The sequence below is a fragment of the Acomys russatus genome, chromosome 11 (assembly GCF_903995435.1).
Source record: "Acomys russatus chromosome 11, mAcoRus1.1, whole genome shotgun sequence".
Taxonomy (NCBI): Eukaryota; Metazoa; Chordata; class Mammalia; order Rodentia; family Muridae; genus Acomys; species Acomys russatus.
In genome coordinates this window covers 7865730-7885418 of record NC_067147.1, presented here as the reverse complement: position 1 = coordinate 7885418, position 19689 = coordinate 7865730, and the positions used below count along the sequence as shown (strand labels likewise).

The window sequence follows — 19689 nt, the reverse complement described above, 5'->3', positions numbered from 1 at the left end:
CCCATCCTGGAGGCAGCAGTGCAAAGCCCCAGGCTTGCATTAGTTACTGAGTTTGGTCTTCTGGTGACTCCTTAAGCTATCTGGGAGCCTACCCCAAGCTGCCTCCTTAGTTTAGCAATGACATTTGGGCTTTTGAAGCCCTGTGCTAAGACCCAAGTTCAAACACCAGATACATACAAGTAGAGAGAAATAGGATTAACTTTTATTGTCGACCTTGCTATAAGCTCACTCAGTCTAGTTATTATTATTATTACATAATCTTTTGGATTTTGCGCTATTATATCATCCGTGAGTCTTGGCAGTTTTGCTTATTCGTTGCTGAACCTTTCACATTCTGCATCTTGTTTCTGCCTTATTTCGGTGCTTGGAAACCACAGATCATGGCATCCTCACCTCACTCTTGGCTTAGGGGAAGTGTTGAAAACTGATCCTCAAGGCCTGGGGAGTAGCTCAGGAGCATAGTGCTCTCCTGGCATGCTGGACACCAGCCCCCTTAGCATGAGGGTGAGGGCAAGGGAAATAATAAACAATTGTCACATGTGATGCTGCTTCCTTTATTTATTTTATTTTTATTTTTTGGCTTTTCGAGACAGGGTTTCTCTGTTTAGCCTTAGCTGCCCTGGACTCGCTGTGTAGACCAGGCTGGCCTCGAACTCACAGCAATCAACCTCCACCTGCCTCTGCCTCCCGAGTGCTGGGGATTAAAGGTGTGGGCCACCATACCTGGCTGCTTCCTTTAATTAATTAATTAAAAAAAATTTTTAAATTATTTTTATTTTTGGACAGGGTCTCTGTGTTAGCCTTGGCTGCCCTGGACTCACTTTGTAAACCAGGCTGGCCTTGAACTCACGGTAATCCACCTGCCTCTGCCTCCAGAGTACTTGGATTAAAGGTGTGGGCCACCATGCCTGGCTGCTTCCTTTAAATTTTATAGACCTCCTTTCTCAGTGAAATTCTCCCCTTAGAGGTTAAGCATGTTCATGAGTGCGTGCGTGCGTGCACACCACACACACACACACTCACACACTCACTCACACTAGTGTAGGTTAGCAGACAGCTGTGGAGCCCTTCTCTTCCTCCACCTTTCTGTGGGTTCTAGAGGTTGGACTCAGGCTGCTAGGATTGGATGGCAGTCCCCTTTCCCTGGTGATGTACTTTTGTTCCGAAATATACTAATTCTTCCATGTCTTACTTATTATTTATTGCCCCCCTTTAACATCACTGGGTTTAATTTGCTAACATCTTTACTGGGAATGTTGGCACCTACGTTCATGAGAGGTGGAGCTATAATTGTTTTTCCTGCGATTAGAAGATGCCATCGGCTTTTTTAATGGCGAGAAAATAATTGTTTAATAATTAAGTCTTTCCCCTCTTGTAATTAATATCTCAGTGTAGGTGAGCAAGTTTGAACGTATTAGATAGTGCTCTTGTTCTCTTCCCTCCCTCCCTGCTGTAATCTGGCTTCTTACCTCACCCTGCAGTTGCTGTAGCATTTCTCCCTCTTTGGGTTTGGCTATCAAGATCTAGAATAAATTTTTTTTGCAATTTTTGTATTTTTTTACATATACATTTATGTTATTACACATAAATAAAATAAGCTACATACAGCAAGAAGAACCATGAAACAATCAGGAATTATGTAAATGTTACATTCATAGTGTTTTGGCTGTTTGAATTTGGCAATCTTGAAGAAAGCATATTTCCTATCTTGGTACGTCTAAAATTCTGAATGAAAATCAGTATCTATCACATCTCATCTCTATCAATTAAAACATCTATCTAGACGTAAAAACATATTTTTTAAGATTTATTTATTTATTATTTAAGATTTATTTATTATACAGTGCTCTGCCTGAATGTCCACCTGCAGGCCAGAAGAGGGCATCATATCTCATTATAGATGGTTATGAGCCACCATGTGGTTGCTGGGAATTGAACTCAGGACCTCTGGAAGAACAGACAGTACTCTTAACCTCTGAGCCATCTCTCCAGCCCCTAAAAACATCTTAACCCCTAAAAAACTAAGCTTAATTGTAAGACTAAACTATCTGGTCTTCAACCCTATCAGAGACTTGAGAAGGAATAAAATTTAATTACTTGAGTATTTAAAGATTCTTTGACAACAAGACAGGTTAACTCCTGGCAACACCCAGCCTACCTCAAAAGAGGTGATGAGCATCAAAAAACCTCCTTATGGAGATGGCTTCAAATGCGGAAAACCAGCCACTGGGCAAAATGTCCTCCTTTCTACCACAGACAGAATTCTGCCTAAAAATGGGCAAGCTTGGATGCAGGCAGAGTCCAGGGCCAAACTCTGCCAAGACAGGGTAAGCAAGTCCTCAATAGTTTCTGCCTCACAAATATATCTGTCAGATATACTGGGTTAGAAGGCTGAAGATGATGCTCCCTCGTAACAGAGAGTTTTGGGTGACTGTTCAGGTAGCAAATTGTCTCTGTCATTTTTTCATTTTGGAAGCTGCTAACCTGTAGTTCTGGTTTACTCAGGTGATTAATATCTAGAATAATTTTAATAGTTGGTAAACAATTTGGAACTGGTGTATGACAGACAGGAGCCAACTGGGGTTTGCCAAGGGGGAAATTACTAACTTTCTTCTCATTCATGTGTAATTCGAACAGCGGAGAGCCAGGTGCAGGCTAGAATGTGCTTGGCATTCAGCAAAGCCGTTAGCAGGATTTCCTTTTAAGTATATATAGCTTACATGCACGTGTGTGCTCATTGACTTATCCATAGGTATGTCAGTAAATTATTGGCTAACTGCCCACAGGTTTGACGAATAGAAACCTCCCAAGGCTGTGAGCTGTGAGCAGAGGCTTGATGGAGAAAGGGATCCTTCTGCCTGGAACTCTGGAACAGGGAAGAGGCCAACAAACCCTGCTTCCAGCTCTGTGATTCCACTGAAGGCCGAGGGGTCTCCTGAGTAAGAGAGCTGGCTGGAAAGGGAGAAGCAGTTTGCTGGGAGGGCATAAGCCCGAAAGGAGGCTGGCAGTGCTCAGTGCTACTGGAATCCCTGGCACCTCTGGCTGCATGGCCTCTGTTCTTCCTTAGGAGAGAGCCTGCACCAGACACCAGATTATCAGCCAGGCAGCATTCGGGCTGGACACACTCTTCTCTCATTTCCAGCCCTGTGATTGGTGGAGCAAGTTCTGTGTTTTAGTCCTTGTTCTCCTGGCTTTTGATCCTCGGTTTCTCACGAGTCCCTCTCACCATCCCACCAAGATACCTCAGATCTGAACTGACTCCATGTTAGAAAGATTCAGAAACTTATAAAGAACCCACTCTTGGATGCCTATCTCAAATACATGGAGATGGTCAGATACACGCACGCATGCACGCATGCTTCCATATGGGACCAAACAGGAAGGCATCGCTGAAGAGCACTGTGTACACATGTGCCTAATGAAATGTTATGAGGCCAACTCAGTGCTTACCTAAGAGGAGTGTGGTCCTGGGTACAGTACCCAACCCTGAAAAAGGAACCTTTGTTGTTGTTGTTGTTGTTTTGTTTTTTAAGGTAGAGTTTCTCTGTGTAGCCCTGGCTGTCTGGAGCTACTCCTAGACCAGGCTGGTCTTGAACTCACAGAGATTTGCCTGCCTCTGCCTCCTGAGTGCTGGGATTAAAGGTGTGTGGCACCACCACCCAGCTGAAAAAGGAACTTTTTGAGGGGTAGTTTCAAAGAACGTGTGTGTCAATAAAAATTTAAGGATATAGGAAATCAAAAGCTTATGAAGTATTTAAAAAGCAAAAAGAAAACCCCACATGTGGTGATCTAATTCAGGTAGTGGAAACATTGTGAATTGTTACCGATATGGGTAGAGACTTTGTTTTTGAGAGTCATGCTATGCTGTTAGTTCCATTTGTCCCAGAACCCATGGTCCTCCTGCATCTGCTTCCTCAGTGCCGGGGTTGTAGGTCCATGGTGCCATGCTGGACCTCGCTGCCCCAACTGCAGTTAGCTGTGGTTACCTTGCAATGGTAGCCATGCTTTGAGTGCTAGGGATTCAATCTAAGCTACTCGAGTGTTGAGTGTTGCGGTTCACTGTTAAACCACACTCACAGCAAGGCAAGACTGTAAATGCTCTAACTTCCTTACCAGTGCAGGGGGACTCACGGACGTGCCCGGATGTATGTGTGCATGCGCATGGATAAGTATATCCCAGAGTGGTGGTGCACTGCTTTGCTCCCAGCTCTCAGGAGAAAGACACAGATGGATGTCTGGGTTTGAAGCCAGCCTGGTCTACATAGTGAGTTCTAGGACATCCAGGGCTATGCAGAGAGACCCTGTCTCAAAACTACAGATATATGTATGTGTCTACCTTTCTAAGATAACTACAGCTAGCTGTAATTTTTGGGGACAGTGAGGGTATTTTAAAATGAAATATATATGCATGTTTATATACACACATAAATATACACACACATATATATGTATGTACATATACACACACACACACACATATTCATGCATGGAAACATTGCTTACTCCTGTCACGACACTTGGAGGTCAGGAAGGTAGTTTAGTTGGTAGAATACCTGAAGCCTTGTGTTTTGACCCCAGTTCTCTATAAACTGAGTGTGTGGTGGTTCATGCCTGTAATCCCAGTGCTTGAGAGGCAGAGGCAGGAAGATCAGGAAGCCCAGCTTATCCTCATCTACCCAGTGAATTTGAGGCCAGCCTCGCTGCGTGAAACCATGTCTCAGGAAAGAGAAAGTCCTTGTGTACAAGCAGGCAGAAGTAAGAAGGATGGCGGGCTGGCCAGACTCAAGCCAAGTTATCCGAGAAAAGGGAATGTCACCAGATTCACCCATAGGATGAGGGAGGGCCTAGCCTCTGTGGGCGGTGCCACCTCTGGGCAGGTGGTCCTGTGGGTATAAGACAGTAAATTGGGTAAGCCATGGAGAGCAAGCCAGTATGCAGCACTTCCCATGGCCTCCACCTAAGTTCCTGCATCCAGGCTCCTGCTCCGAGTTTCTACCGTGACTTTCCTCAATGGAGCATGACTCGGTTATGCAAGCCAAGAAACCCTTTCCTTCCCACGCTCCTTAGCTGTCTGCAGGTAACATTTTATAGATGTTTACAGATCATGCCTGGGCTTTACTTAAAAAAAAAAAAAAAAAAATCGGGCAAAGAGGAAGCAGGCTTGGCCAAGAGCACTTAAGTATTTAAAGTAGATGAGGCTGCAATTATGTTATTACCCCTACTTTTGTACATGTTTAATATTTCCCATAATAAAAAGGTCCAACACCTAGATAGCACTAGTGATATAATAAGCCAGAAGCTTGCGCATGTTCTGGAGACCAGACTTAGGGTCCCTGTCTTCTCCTTGTTGGCAGCTCCGTCGCGGGGTGCTGAGGTTAGCAAGCTATTGGCCGAGGGCGCAGCCAACCACCTCCTTGCAGAATGACTCTGGATGTGGCTTTTCTGGTGAAGGTCGAGGTCGAGGTCTGTAGTAGGAGACTTAATAGCACTTCCTGAGACCCTTCCCAGTAACATGACAGTAGGCACAGACAGACTTCTGGAGAGAAGGTCACCCTAAGGCTGTGATGGTGACACCATGTGGGTATCTGCTATACAAAGGGGCAACTGAGGCTTGGTCATCTTAATGGGGCTATTATTTCTTTAAAATAAGTTTTATTGAGAGACACGGAGGGAGGGTAGGGGTGGGGGGAAGTGCACACTGTTGCACAGTGTGAAGGTAGAGGACAATCTGCTTGACTTGGTCCTTTCCTCCTGCCACGTGGATCCCCAGCTGGGGATTGAACTCAGGTTGTCAGGCTTCGAGGCAGGTGCTCTAATCCACTCAGTCATCCCACTAGCCCTAGTCTTACTCCTCTTTTGACACTGTTCCCCACTTTGTTGTTCATCCTGGGTGTAAGTCATCTTCCCAAGCAGTCAGCCTCCTGAAGAGCTGATAGATACTGCAGGGCTTTTCTACAAGGGGTTTTCCAAACTTTTTATTGTACCCCCTATTCAAAAGAGGTGTTTTTTAGTTTGTATCTCTGCTCTTTATTATATATGTGCAGGTACTGTTTTGGTAGTATATTTCATAAAACAAACAATTAAAAACAATTTCACATTACATTTATTTATTATGCGCATATGCCCATGCAAGGTTGTGCCCTGATGCTTGTGTGGTCAAAAGGCAACATGCAGGAAACGGCTCTCTCCTTCTGCCACGTGGCCAAGAGGTCAAACTCAGCACAGAGGCCTTTACCCACTGAGCCATCTCATCAGCCCAACACAATTTTTAAAGAAGTAAAGATGAAGTCACCATATTTAATTTTTTTCCCTAATAGTTATTACTGTATATTAGCTCCAAGACACAAAATCCAAGGTAGCTCGATGGTTAATGACAATAGATAGAAATCTGAATTACTTTGGCCAGCTCCAGCCCAACCATCAGACTTCCCCATGCTGTGGTGAGCAGAGGCTGGCCCTTCTAGCCTGCTGCCTTTCTGTTTGTGTTCCCTCCAGCTGGCCATTGCCTGCCAGGAGCCACATTATCTGCTTGGTGAGAAGCTCTCCAGCTTAAAGTGCAGGGAGCCCTGTGTGTGTGCCCTCGCAGCCGCTGCAGAGGGAGTGGAGAGTGTACAGGCCCTTCCCCTGAGCAGGCGGATCTGGGCAGCACCCCTGCTCAGCGTGTGTGAGACAAAAGGGAGACGCACTTATTTTGGACTTGGAACTAAACTTGAAAAGAACTGGTACTGACAGGTTCCAGGTAGGCCTGGCCCTGCAGTCTGTGTGGTGTCCTGTGTGCTGTGCTGTCTCCAGGAACCCCTTTCATCACTTGGCTCCCCTCCTGTGATTCTGGCAAATGTGCCAAAGTGGCTGCATCATTTTTCTCTTTTTCTTGAGGTTGTCATCAGTCAAGTTCTATTCCCCTCCCCGGCCCGCCTCTTTTGTTTCTTTCTTTTTTTTTAAAAAAGATTTTATTTACTTATTTTGTATGAGTACTCTATTTGCATGTATACCTGTACACCAGAAGAGGATATTAGATCACATTATAGATGGTTGTGAGCTACCATGTGGTTGCTGGGAATTGAACTCAGGACCTCTGGAAGAGCAGACGGTGCTCTTAACCACTGAGCCGTCTCTCCAACCCCTCTGTTTCTTTACTCCATTGTTTTTCCCTTTGTCATTTCTTTCCTTAAATAAACAAACAAACAAACAACCCAGGTCTGGAGAGGTGGCTCAGCAGGTTAGAGCTCTTGCATAGGATCTGGATTTGGATCTCCACACCCACTGGATAGCACACAACTGTCTGTTCTTCCAGTTCAATGATCTGATGCCCTCTTCTGGAATTCAAGGGTACTGCATGCACACAGTACATATACAAATATACATGCAAGCAAAACACCCATACACAGCCGGGCACCATGGCACATGCCTTTAATCCCAGCACTTGGGAGGCAGAGGCAGGTGGATCACTGTGAGTTTGAGGCCAGCCTGGTCTACAAAGCAAGTCTAGGACAGCCAAGGCTACACAGAGAGACCCTGTCTTGGGAGAAAACAAAACAAAACAAAACAAAACACCCATACACATAAAATACAAATAAAAATTTTTTTTTTGAGACAGGGTTTCCCTGTGTAGCCTTGGCTGTCCTGGACTCACTTTGTAGACCAGGCTGGCCTCAAGCTCACAGCAATCCGCCTGCCACTGCCTCCCCGAGTGCTGGGACTAAAGGCATGCGCCACCACGCCCTGCAATAAATATTTTTTAAAGATTAAAAATGTAGCCCAGCATGCCAAGAAGCAGAGGTGAGTTGGAGGCCAGACTGATCTACAAAGAGAGTTTTAGGCAGCCAGGGCTCTGTCCCACAGAGAAACCTTGTGTCAAAAAACAAAACCAAACAACAACAAAAAAGATTAAAAACATATCTAAGAGAGGCAAGTGACACACCTTGAATCCCATCACTTGGGAGGCAGAGGCAGGAGGATCTCTTGAGTTCCAGGCCATCGAGGCTACCTAATGAGACCCTGTCTCAAAAATCAATCAATCAATTAAAGACAACATACTTACTTAGGATGCACTATTTTCATTGGTGGTGTCTATTTACCTGCTGGCTTATTGAGTGTCCACTGTATATTTAGCTTTATGCAAGACAATAGAGGAGTGAATAGGAGCTCCCAGCCCTGAGGTCTGCTGGGAAGACAAGGCCTTGGCCCCCCTGCTGAGAAGAGAATTCGGGGATCACTTCAGGGTGCCACTGTGAGAGCCCTTGGGCCTGGTAACTCTGCTCTTACAAATGTAGGGGGCTCATTCCTATGAGTCAGGTAACAGATGCTTAAACAGGGGTTTTTACTGTAGCATTAGTCACATTAGGAAAAAAGCGTGGTCATGGTTTGTCTGTCCCTAGGGAGGGAGAAGGCAGGTGTGCTACAATAGCACACCTGGTGTCCAGGAACTCTGGAATCCGCAATGCTAAGGGGCATGCTGTATTTTTTTTTCTTTCTGTTTGTTTTCTTTTGCTTTTTAAGACAGGGTTTCCCTGTGCCACCATGGCTGGCCTAGAGCTGCATATATAGATGGGGTTGGCCTTGAAGTCACAGAGATCCTCCTGCCTCTGCCTTCGAAGTGCTTGGATTAAAGTGTGCCACCATGCCCAGCCCTTTTGACTTAGTTTTGAGCTGGCCTTTGTTATATTGCCTGAGTAAGCCAGAAAGAAGCTGCCTTGCCTTCCGTGGCTCCTCGTGAAAGTGGTGTTCTCATCATTTTCTTATGGTAAAAGCAAGAAGACAAATGGTGTATAAAATGCCACTATAAAATGCCAGTATAAAACAGCGCGGCACAATGATCATTCTTCCTACACTGGTTTTGGTTGCTGTCCTTACTGTTTGTGTGTCTGAGCCGGTCTCACTATGTCGTCCATCCTGACATTGAACTTACTCTGTAATCCAGGCTGGTCTTGAACTTGTGGTGATCCTCCTGCCCCTGCCTCCTGAGTGCTGAAATTGCAGGCGTGTACCACCACACCCAGCTTCTATATTGTTTATAACTTTTTTGTCTTGTTTTGTACATACTGTGAACCACCCGCTCCTTCAATAAATTTAGGTCTGAGTCATCCTTTTTAGCTGCTGCAATTCTGTGCTCTAAGTGTTGGTTGGATCTTCTTGGCTACACCTTGCACATACACTATGTGGGTATTTCCTTAGTAGTAAGTCACTTCCTAGGAGTGGAAGAAAGGGCTGAGTCCAAGGTCCTGCACATTGTGTATTTTAGTATATGCTACCATGTTCCTGAAGAAAACATTTAAGCTCCTTATCAGTAGTGATGAGTCCTACTGATGCAGAGTACAGATCTGATAAATCGAAACACCCCACCCCACCCCCAACCCATAGTATACTGCGTTGGGTCCCTAGCACTGCCAAAACAAAACAACAGACTAATGGGTCATTTTTAAAACTTGCATTTCCTTGGGTCAATTTGTATTTATTATATTTGTATTTAAAAGTAAGTTTGTGGGCAAGAGAATTGCAGTAAATTTCAGTCCAGCCTGGGCTACAAAGTTTCAGACCACCCAGATGGACACCCTGTCTCAAAAAAACAAAAACAAAAAACCCAAAAGGGCCAAAGTGATGGCTTAGGGGCTAAACGCAAACCACACTTGTGATTTTTCTAAGTGGGTTTGTACAGGCTTGCAGTGCTACTGGCTGGCCCAGTTAGCTCATTGCCTCTCAGTGAATAGTCTCTTTTTCCTGTTGATTCACATATCAGATTTGTAATATGATATTACACACACACACACACACACACACACACGTGTGCGTGAGTGGAGGGTGCCAACTGAAGGTTTTATTTTGTTTGTTTTAAAAGCAAGGTTAGCTTGGTTGACCTGAAGCTCACTGTAGCCCAGGCTAGCTTCAAACCTGTGGCAATCCTTTTGCCTCTGTTGGCTTGTCCAGTAGAGCACTGCTGCAGTCACTACAGTCTTATTACCAGGCATGTTGCCATAGGCCTGTAAGAGAGGCCAGGGTAAGAGGACTATTTGATCCCAGAGCTCTGCATTTGAGGGGAGCCTCGGTACCAAAATGAGACCGTCATATTGAAAATAAGTAAAATGTGGGCCTGTGTGATGGCTCAGAGGATAAAGGCTCTTGTTTCCCAAGCCTGATCTACCTGAGGTAGAATCCTGGAGCCCATGTAAACATGGAAAGAGAGACCCAGTTCCACAGTTATCCTCCAGCCTCCCCACCCCCAACACACACGTAGCAATAATAAGCAGAATCACTAAAGCTTGAATGAAAGGCTTCTGTAGTGTTCCTGTCGGTGGTGACTGGCCAGCCTTGGCATGGGTGTCCCAGGCCAGCTCCAAGCTGTGGATAAAATAACCTCTGATGTCTCAATGGCCAAGGTGAGACGGTTGTGAACTGAAGGCCTTTATGTGAAACCACAGCTTGCTCCTGATCCCCCGTAGCCTGTGGTACAGCCTGGACAGTTGGGTATACTCAGGGAGAACGGGCTTGGTCATGCTTCTCCCTAGCCTGCCCACTCTCGTGGCTCCAGTGGGTCAGTGGTACTGGCCCTCCTCTCAGTGCTCAGACAACCCCACTTTCTTCTTTATTATGTATTAGGATTAACTATAATTACTTTAGATACGATCAAACTTGGGTCCTTGTGTTTGCAAGGCAAGTACTTTACCAACTGTGCCATCTCCCCAGCCTCCTACTGTCTTCTTGCAGTCTTGGAAACCCAGCATGACGGAGCACAGTGGGTGCGGGCACTCTTCTGGGGAACTGCAGCCTCTTGGTATCTCCTAGCTTCTGCCAGGTCATTTACCTGGCCCGGGAGGAAAATGGTCACCATGTAGGTGAGCCTAAGATGATGGGTGACTCTCTCAGTCGTCCCAGGTGGGAAGGCAAGGTGCCTGTCCACTCTGGCTGACTCCTCTCCCACCCCTTTGTGCCGGGAAGGGCGGCTGCTCCCTTTGCTGCCTGAGGTCAGCACTATTAATAGCCAGATTAATCCTGCTCAAGCCTGGGCAAAGGGAGGAAAAAGAAGCTGCTTGCCAGGAGGCCAGTGTGTCCAGCCATCTGTAAGTGCAGACCAGTGAGTGACCCAAGGCTATATGGTGTCTCATCACCAAGTCAGCACCCAGGACCCGATGATGGGCCGCTAAGGAGGCTGTCTCTGGTCGTAAGATCCCTGTATGATCTGGGTCCTTGTTTCTTCCCTCGGAGAAAAGTAGCTGGCGCTAATGGGGCCCCTGTGGACTTTGGAACCCAGAACCGAGTAACACATTTCCTTATAGTCTTTGACGGGTTGTAAAAAAAAAATTTTTTTTTTTATGGAAGGGAGGAGGATGTGGCAGTTTATTAAAATAAGCGTTGAGCAGGGTGGGGTTCTGGCCTTCTAGGGCCATAGACACTCCTTTTAAAATCTGGATGAGAGTTTGGAGCACCTGGACAGTGGTTAGCCAGAAGCCTAGGTGCTATGGGAGGAAACAGCAAAGTCTGGACTGGGTATCACCAACCCTTCAGGGGATGTGTGCGGGCTTTGTGCAGAGAACACAGATGTGCTACAAGCTGACGCGGTTGCATACTCACGTAAGCCCAGCATTGGGAAGTGAGGCAGTCAGGGTCATCAGAAGTCAAGGTCGTCACAAGCTACATAGTGACTTCAAGGTTAGCCTGGTCTACATGAGATCCTGTCTCAAAACCAAACTAAACAAAGCCCGATGCGACACGGGAAAGCTGAAGCAAAGGGACTCGGCTTGTAGGTCCTTTCTCACCTTGTCCCTCGCTTTTAACCCGTTCCATGTGAACCAGGGCCATGGGTGGGGGTTGGAGGAGGCTCACCTGTGGCTGTCTGGGGGAGGGTAAGGTTCCTTCTGGCTAGTTCTGGACAGAGGTCAGTAATGGGTAGGGTGGGCAAGCTTGCCACAAGCAAGGTAGGACCTGAGACACTGAGGACAGCCAGGATTCCAAGATGCCTCATCCTTGTGGTCTTACGCACTCAGTTGCCCCCTTTCATTTAGGAAGTCCCTGAGAAGCAGGAATGTTTTTACGTTATTTATTTGTATTTTGTTTTATTTGTATGTGTGGGCATGTGTGTGCTATAATGCACAACCAGTGTAGACTCTGTTGTTGTCCGATCTCTCCTCCTACCCTGTGGATTCTTGAGGTTGAACTCAAGTCATCAGGCTTGGCCCTACCTTTACCCAGCGAGCCATCTTGTGGCCCTTAGAACGTTGGGGCTTTTAAATGGTTTTAATTTCTAATTTTTTTTATGTGTATGTGCCAGTGTGTGTGCATGCGCACATGTATGCAGGTGCCTGTGGAGGCCGGAAGAGGATGGAAAACGTCCTAGAGCTATAGCTTCTGAAACTCGGGGCCATCTCTCTAGCTCCCCCACAGTGCCGTCTTTTTATTTTCTTCTTAAAGTTACTTTGTGTGTTCCTTCTGATTACACAATTCATGCAGTTGTGGAAATGTGGGCTGTCTGTGTAGGAACAGACAGTAATGGAAAGGCCCAGCCTCAGGTTACACCAGATGAGGTTGCTGATTTGTGTCAGAAGTAGCCAAGTGCTACCAATACATGTGGCCTAACCAAATATAAACATTTATTACATTTTCTCAGTTGTTTTTCTTTAACAAATACTACTTTGAAAAGTGTGGGGTTTTCAGCTCTAGGTCTGTTTATTTATTTATTTATTTATTTATTTTTATGGTTTTTTGAGACAGAGTTTCTCTGTATAGCCTTGACTGTCCTGGACTCACTTTGTAGACCAGGCTGGCCTCAAACTCACAGCGATCCGCCTGCCTCTGCCTCTCGAGTGCTGGGATTAAAGGCGTGCACCACCACGCCCGGCTTCTAGGTCTGTTTAAATGCCCTTCATTTCTTATTTCAGCCACAGTGAAGCCCAGTTATCTGGCTGAACGACCATCAGCAATGAAGGAAGGCAGCTCACTAAAACAAGCCTCCATGTTAGAGTCGCACTTTGTATAATGAAAACTGTAAATGCAAGTCTTGAGTTGATATGCCTACTTGTGTTTTGTTTCATGGTGCTGGGATGGTGCTCCCTGGCCAACTAGGTAAACGCTAACTCCCTGGCCAACTAGGAAAACTCTAATGCTGAGCTACATCTCCAGCTTCTGATCTGTTTGCTGTATTATTATTTTTAAAAATATTTTTATTCTTTGAGAATGTCATACATAGATACAGTGCATTCACTTCCCCCCCTCTGTGTTTTTCGAGACAGGGTTTGGCTGTCCTGGACTCACTTTGTAAACCAGGCTGGCCTCAAACTCACAGAGGTCTGCCTGCCTCTGCCTTTGCCTCCCGAGTGCTGAAATTACAGGCCTGTGCCAGGGCACCCAGTTTTTTTTTGTTTTGTTTTTGTTTTTTAAATAATACAGGGGCTAGAGCGATGGCTCAGTAGTTAAGAGTAAAGAGGTGGCAGAGCACCTACACGGAGGCTCACAACCATCTGCAACTCCAGTTCCAGGGAATCAGCTGCCCTCCTTGGTTGCCAGGCACATATGTGGCACATATATATACGTGCAGGCGAAACACTTATACCTACAAAATAAAAATAAATAAGTCTTTAAAAATAAAGAAGAAACCCAGTAAGTCCAGTTGGTGCTGGCCATATGCACGTAGGCGTGGGGCCATCTACTGCAGTACTAGCACCCTACCAGCTTTGCCGGCTTAACCGTGTGCAAGTCCTGTGCCGGCAGTCATAGCTCACATGAGTTCATGAGTGCGTTGGCCATGCCTTGTCCACACGACCACATCTCACAGCTCTCCTCTCCATCCTCCAGCGTTTACACTCTTCTCACCTCATCTTTCATGAGGTTCCCTGAGCCTCGGCTGTTGGTGGTGGTGGGTGTTGTGGGGCTGTCCCACTTAGGGCTGAGCACTCTCAGTCACACTTTCAGCACTTTGAGCAGTTAATGAATCTCTACACTAACTGCTGCCTACTGTAAAAAGTTCTCTGACTAAGGTCGAGAGCATCACAAAGCCATGGGTATAAACATAAATAAGCAAACAACTCTACTAAGCCTCAGCTTGAGCACATGACCTCCCCAGCTGAGGGCTCTTGACCGGTTTACTGTGCCAGACATGAATTCTGTACTTTGGAGCAGGCTTCCTATCCAATCAGAAGGTGGTTGGTTACCCTGTGACAGCCATGCCACTGTTGCCATGGTGGGCACCTCTTGGCTGTCAGGTTGTTGCTTCTCATACAGTGGCCAGTGGTGATGAACCCACTGATGTCCTTCCGCCTAGTGGACTTATTGAAGTGGTAAATCAGCAGCACAGAAACCTCAAAATTACTAAAGGCTAAAATGGTTTCTTCTCAGCTCTGCCTCCCTTTCTCCTTCCCCTCACTTCCTCTCTTCTGCAGCTAAGGAGATGAAGAGGAATAGGGAAAGAGAGGAGGCACAGCTCACTGTTGCCTCAGCGTGACTCACTCACTGAAAGGACAAAATGGTGCTGTCATAACTGCTCATGAGAAAGATGAGAAAGATGGGCACATGAGCTAGCTGAACCCTAGCTTCAAGATGCTGAGCCTTGAGCTTGCAGTTGGATAGAAGATTTGGGGCATACATAGGAGAGGGCTACAAAATTGTACTTAGAGTCTGGGAATGTAGCACAATTGTTAGGCCTGCCTAAGCTGCACAAAGCCTTGTGTTTGGACACCAGCACTATATAACCGGGCAGGGTGGTGCAGGCCTGTCACTCCAGCACTTGGGAGGATCAGGAGTTCAGGGCACATAGGGAGTTCCAAAAGGCTCAGCTACATATGACCCTGCCTCAAAAAACCAGGGCTTTTGTTGTTGTTTTGTTTTATTGTATTTTGTTTTTGAGATATCTTGACACATGACTATTTAAGTAACTAGGTAAGGTACCAGTGGCAATGACTCAACCCTCCAGCACTGAGAGAGGTCAGAGAGGACCAAGCACTTAAAAAAAAATAAGCCAGGAGGAGCATGAGTCCAAGGTTAGCCTAAGCTACACAGTGTACTTTAATTCAAAAACAGAACACAAGGAGCTGGCTGCTCACAACAGCTGTAACTCCAGTTTTGGGGATCTGATGCCCTCTGCTGGCCTCCAGAGGCAACAAGCATACATGTGTTACCCATCCATCCATCCACCCACCCACCCACACATCCATCCATCAATCCACCCACCCACCCACCCATCAATCCATCCACCCACCCACCCACCCACTCACCCACCCATCCATCCATCCACCCATCCATCCATCCATCCATCCATCCACCCACCCACCCATCCATCCACCCACCCACCCATCCATCCATCCATTCATCTATCCATCCATCCACCCACCCATCTACCCACCCATCCATCCATCCACCCATCCATCCATCCATTCATCCATCCATCCACCCACCCATCCACCCACCCACCCACCCATCCATCCATCCATCCACCCACCCATCCATCCACCCATCCACCCATCCATCCACCCATCCACCCACCCATCCATCCATCCATCCATCCACCCATCCATTCACCCACCCACCCATCCATACATCCATCCACCCATCCATCTATCCACCCACCCATCCATCCATCCACTCATCCACTTACACACATAATTTTCTTAAATTAAAAAACAAACTAGAGATCAGAGAAAAAAGAAGCCCTGGGACCAGGAACACAGCAGACACAGCAGTGTCTGTTGCCAACAAGAAAGAGGTTCCCAGGAGGGGGAGAAAGGACTCCTGGCTAGCAGATCCTCTAAGACTGAAACCTCACCATTGAAAGTCACTGATGACCTTAATAGGAGATTCTTCTGTGGAAAACAAACAGGTGTCCCCTTAGGCAAAGCAGAATAGAAAAAGGCACACAGCCTTGGGGGTGGGGAGGAGGCTGGGCTGGCCCAGCAGAGGGTGCTGAATGGCTTCCTAGCCAGGAACCTTTTTGTAGGGCCCAGTGGGCAAGCCATCTTTTGGGCCAGCGTCCAGAATTCTTGGCATTGAACAGGGCTGACTGTTCAGTGTTTTCCTAAGGCTCCATTACCTACCAGGTGACTGCCATACATACAGACCTACCAGAAGATGCCCAGGTGTGGCAACGAGTCCCACAAAAGAGCGTCAGAGCGGAGGTAGGGTCAAGACAGCTCAGGTGCCTGTTCGGGGACCAGCTTGTTCTATCCGCTGTGGGCACTTCTGCCTGTAGGGAAGCCGCCAGCCTTTCCTGGCAGCCAGCATAACCATGACTGTATTAAGGTGGCTTGTTCCAGGAACTCACCGAGGGGTGGATGGTAATTGAATCCCAGTCCTACCAAGATGCTGCTCCCCAAACCTTGTCACAAGATGCAGGCTGGAGGGATGGCTCTGTGCTTAAGTCACTCACTGTTCCTGCAGAGGACCTTAGTTCAAGTCCCAACAACACAACTTATGACCAACCATAACTCCAGCTTCAGGGACTCTGGTGTCTTCTCAACTCTGTGGGCCACCACACTCACATCACATCTCCTCCCCACACACACATAAGAAAAATGAAAAAACCCAAGGTGGTGATGATGATGACCTGTGAGACACAGAAGATCTTTGCTCACCCTAAAGTCTCCCACCAGTTTCCCTTTGTCCTTGTACTTTTTCTTTCAGGTTTTGTTTTGCAGTGCAGAGGATGAAGCCCAGAGCTCGGGGACACCTGATACACATTTCTCCGCTATGAGCTACTTCTCAGACTTCAGTTCAAACACACTCATCTGATGGAACAGTCCAGTGAGGGCCAGGGAAAGGGTTGAAAGGAATCCCCCACCCAAACTCCGTACATTGTCAAAATAGGGTCCCATCAGCACTTCTAGACATTTCTGGGCCAATTCAGGCTCTTATACCCCTTCATGCCTGTGCAGCTGACGACCTTGGTCTGCTACTTAAGAGTCATGTGGGGTTCTGTTCCATGTTTGTCCGTCCAGCACTGACATTCTGGGAGCAGTTGCAGCTCCTGTCCAGGGTTGCTGTGCCTGTTGATGTAGGAGAGTTCCTCTTGGGGTGTTAAGAAGGCTGTGACAGTCACCCTTGCTGTTGTGTGTTTGTGCATTTGTGACAGTTGGCTCTGTAGGATACATTCTTAGGAGTGGAATGTCTAGACCCTTCCTTCTGGGACAGCTGGCTTTGTCTTCGTCTGCTTCACTGTTGTGTTCCTGTTACCTGCCCACCAGCTATGCTGAATGTGAGGGCCTCTTCCTACCCACACTGGCCATCACCACTAGGGTGGTACCAGCCTGAAAGATGCCTAAAGTTGCTTTTCTCTCATTCCTAGCTCTGTTTAGTTGGCATAGCTCAAGCCCCTGGGCACGTTGCTCCCTAGAGACAACTCCTCAGTGAGAAGAGGTCCTGGGGTCGGATACCACAGTCTTGGCTATGGCGGATATATTGCCTTTGTGGGCTCCTCTCTAGACAGGTGCCAGGGAATTTGTCTTTGGGTGCAGTTATGGCTCTGCTTAAGACCTCTGTGTGTAGTGGCTGGCATGTATGTAAACCCCTCCAAAGCAGTGCTCCCTTGGCATGTGGGTAGAGCTTTCTTCCTGAGCCCTCAATTCTCCCTGCTTTCACCAAGGGCCTCTTAGGGGCTCTGAAGAGTCTCTCCTTGGACTGAGGCATTGTCTGTGGCCTAAGAACCCTGGCAAACACCCCCTCCCAAGGGTGTTTCAAATGAATCCTAGCCTGACCGTGAGGCCTGAGCATGAGCTTGGGGGATGGGGCAGGCCATGTGGGAGACCCAGACTTAACCTGCAGAGGTCCCCAGGGCTATCGTCTTAGTGAGCTCTAAGCCGCCTCTGTGTGGTGGGTGGCAGGTGGGTGTGTACACGTGCCCTAAAGAGCACACCTTCCCGTTCTTATAGTGCTCAGACCTTTCTTGGCTGTTTCCATTTTTGCTCCCTGGGGTATGAGAGCCAGGTGGGCACCTCATAGGGAGCCTAGGAAGCCTCTCAGCCTGCAGTGCTTCTCACTCACCCACCTCCCAGCTGCCTCAGGTTGTGGGCCTGGCCTGATACAGTGAGTTCACTTGTTAGTGGTATTGAGATGCAGAGCCTTGGCTTTGCACACTATGGCCATCCCTGGGTCCCTACAGGGGAGTTTGCTAGGCAGAACTGTGACTGAACTGAGCATGGTGGCCCATGAGACCCTGGGCAGTGCTAGGCCCTCTGTCTAGATGTCATATACATGCCCCTGACCACGGGCTTCTTATGGCCTTGTACCAGAGGACTTGGAGCCCCTGGCAGGCAGCACCAGGGAGAGCCTGTCATTTTTACCCTCCTGTGGTAGTGGTAGCTATCGTCTTCTTCCTCTTTTCCTTCCTCCTCTCCTTCTTCTTCCTCTTCTTCCTCCTCTTCCTCCTCCCTCCCCTTCCTCCTCTTTCATCTTCTTATGACAGGGGTGTTATGTATAGTTCAGGCTGGCCTGGGTTTGACTGTGTAGCCCAGGATGGCCTCAGACTTGCAGCAATCCTCCTGCCTCCACCTCCTGAGCACTGGGATGACAGATATGAGTCACCACACCCTGTTTCCATCCTCTTCAAGCAAAGGGTCCTTAGTGCGATGCCTTTACGACTCCTGTGGGTCTTCCTGTTCACAAGAGCAATGTCTGCTTGTAGAAGAAGCACCAGGGACCTGGAAAGGGACGTCCAGTGACTCAACCCTAAATGTGATGGCAGTGTTTGATGTCTGACCTAGTGTGCTGCTGTCCTCACAGGGAAGTCCCACCTGGCCATTGTGCAGAAGGTGAACAACGAGGGGGAGGGTGACCCCTTCTACGAGGTGCTGGGCCTGGTCACCCTGGAGGATGTCATCGAGGAGATCATCAAGTCCGAGATCCTGGACGAGTCGGACATGTACAGTGAGTTCAGCCCTCTCCACAGGCCCAGAGGCCCCCTGTGTCTCTCAAGTTTGGTAACCCTACATAGAAGGCTTCAGTGGCGGGGTGTGGCGGCCCTGCCCTGAGCCAGGCCAAGTAGCCGGCGAGGTGAGGAGGGCACATAGTGCTGAGCACAGTGACAGGAGGCCTCCTCTGTTCTCCTGCCTGGGGCCTGTTCCACACACCCCTCCCTCACTGGAGAGAGGCCTGAAAACTAGGGGGTTGGGTCCCACGTCTCAGGGGTCAGTGGTTCAGTTGCAGACCTGTCTCCTTACAGCGGACAATCGAACCCGGAAGCGGGTATCTGTGAAGAACAAGCGCGACTTCTCTGCCTTCAAGGACACTGACAGTGAACTCAAAGTGAAAATCTCACCTCAGCTGCTTCTAGCTGCCCATCGCTTCCTGGCCACAGGTGAGCTTGTGTGGAGCACCTTCCACCGTGGGTGGGGACGCAGTGACAGAGGGAGTAACCCCAGGCCTCTGGCCATTCCTCCTACGAAAGCAGGACACAATCACCTTGGAGAGGCCCAGGTAGCTAGCTCCCTCTTCCTTCTCTGGTCTGTTCACCATTCATGGCTGCCACAGACTTCCAGGAACAATCTAGTTAGTTTACAGAGCAAGCCCTGGGCGGGCCCTTCAGTCTGTCTCCTCCTGGATTGCTCACCTGCCCTGAGGAGCCTGCTGCGGGGAAGCCCTCCAGCATCCCTCTGTGTGCTATGCTGGTTCTTGCAGCGCTCACGTGTAATCAGCGGCGTTTCTCTCTCATCACCTCTAATTCAAAGCACCCTTTGGGACAGTTCAGAAAACCACTGCCCACCCGTGCTCTCACTCTGA

At 47.9% G+C, this 19689-nt stretch overlaps 1 protein-coding gene across 1 annotated transcript in view; it reads left to right on the top strand.

Annotated features, from left to right (window-relative positions):
* Positions 1-19689, top strand: part of Cnnm4 (cyclin and CBS domain divalent metal cation transport mediator 4) — a 41952-nt gene that overhangs the window by 13587 nt on the left and 8676 nt on the right. The window contains exons 2-3 of the mRNA XM_051152801.1: positions 18694-18837; positions 19133-19267. Of these exons, the coding sequence (XP_051008758.1) occupies positions 18694-18837; positions 19133-19267 (279 nt within the window). The remainder of the gene's footprint in view (positions 1-18693; positions 18838-19132; positions 19268-19689) is intronic.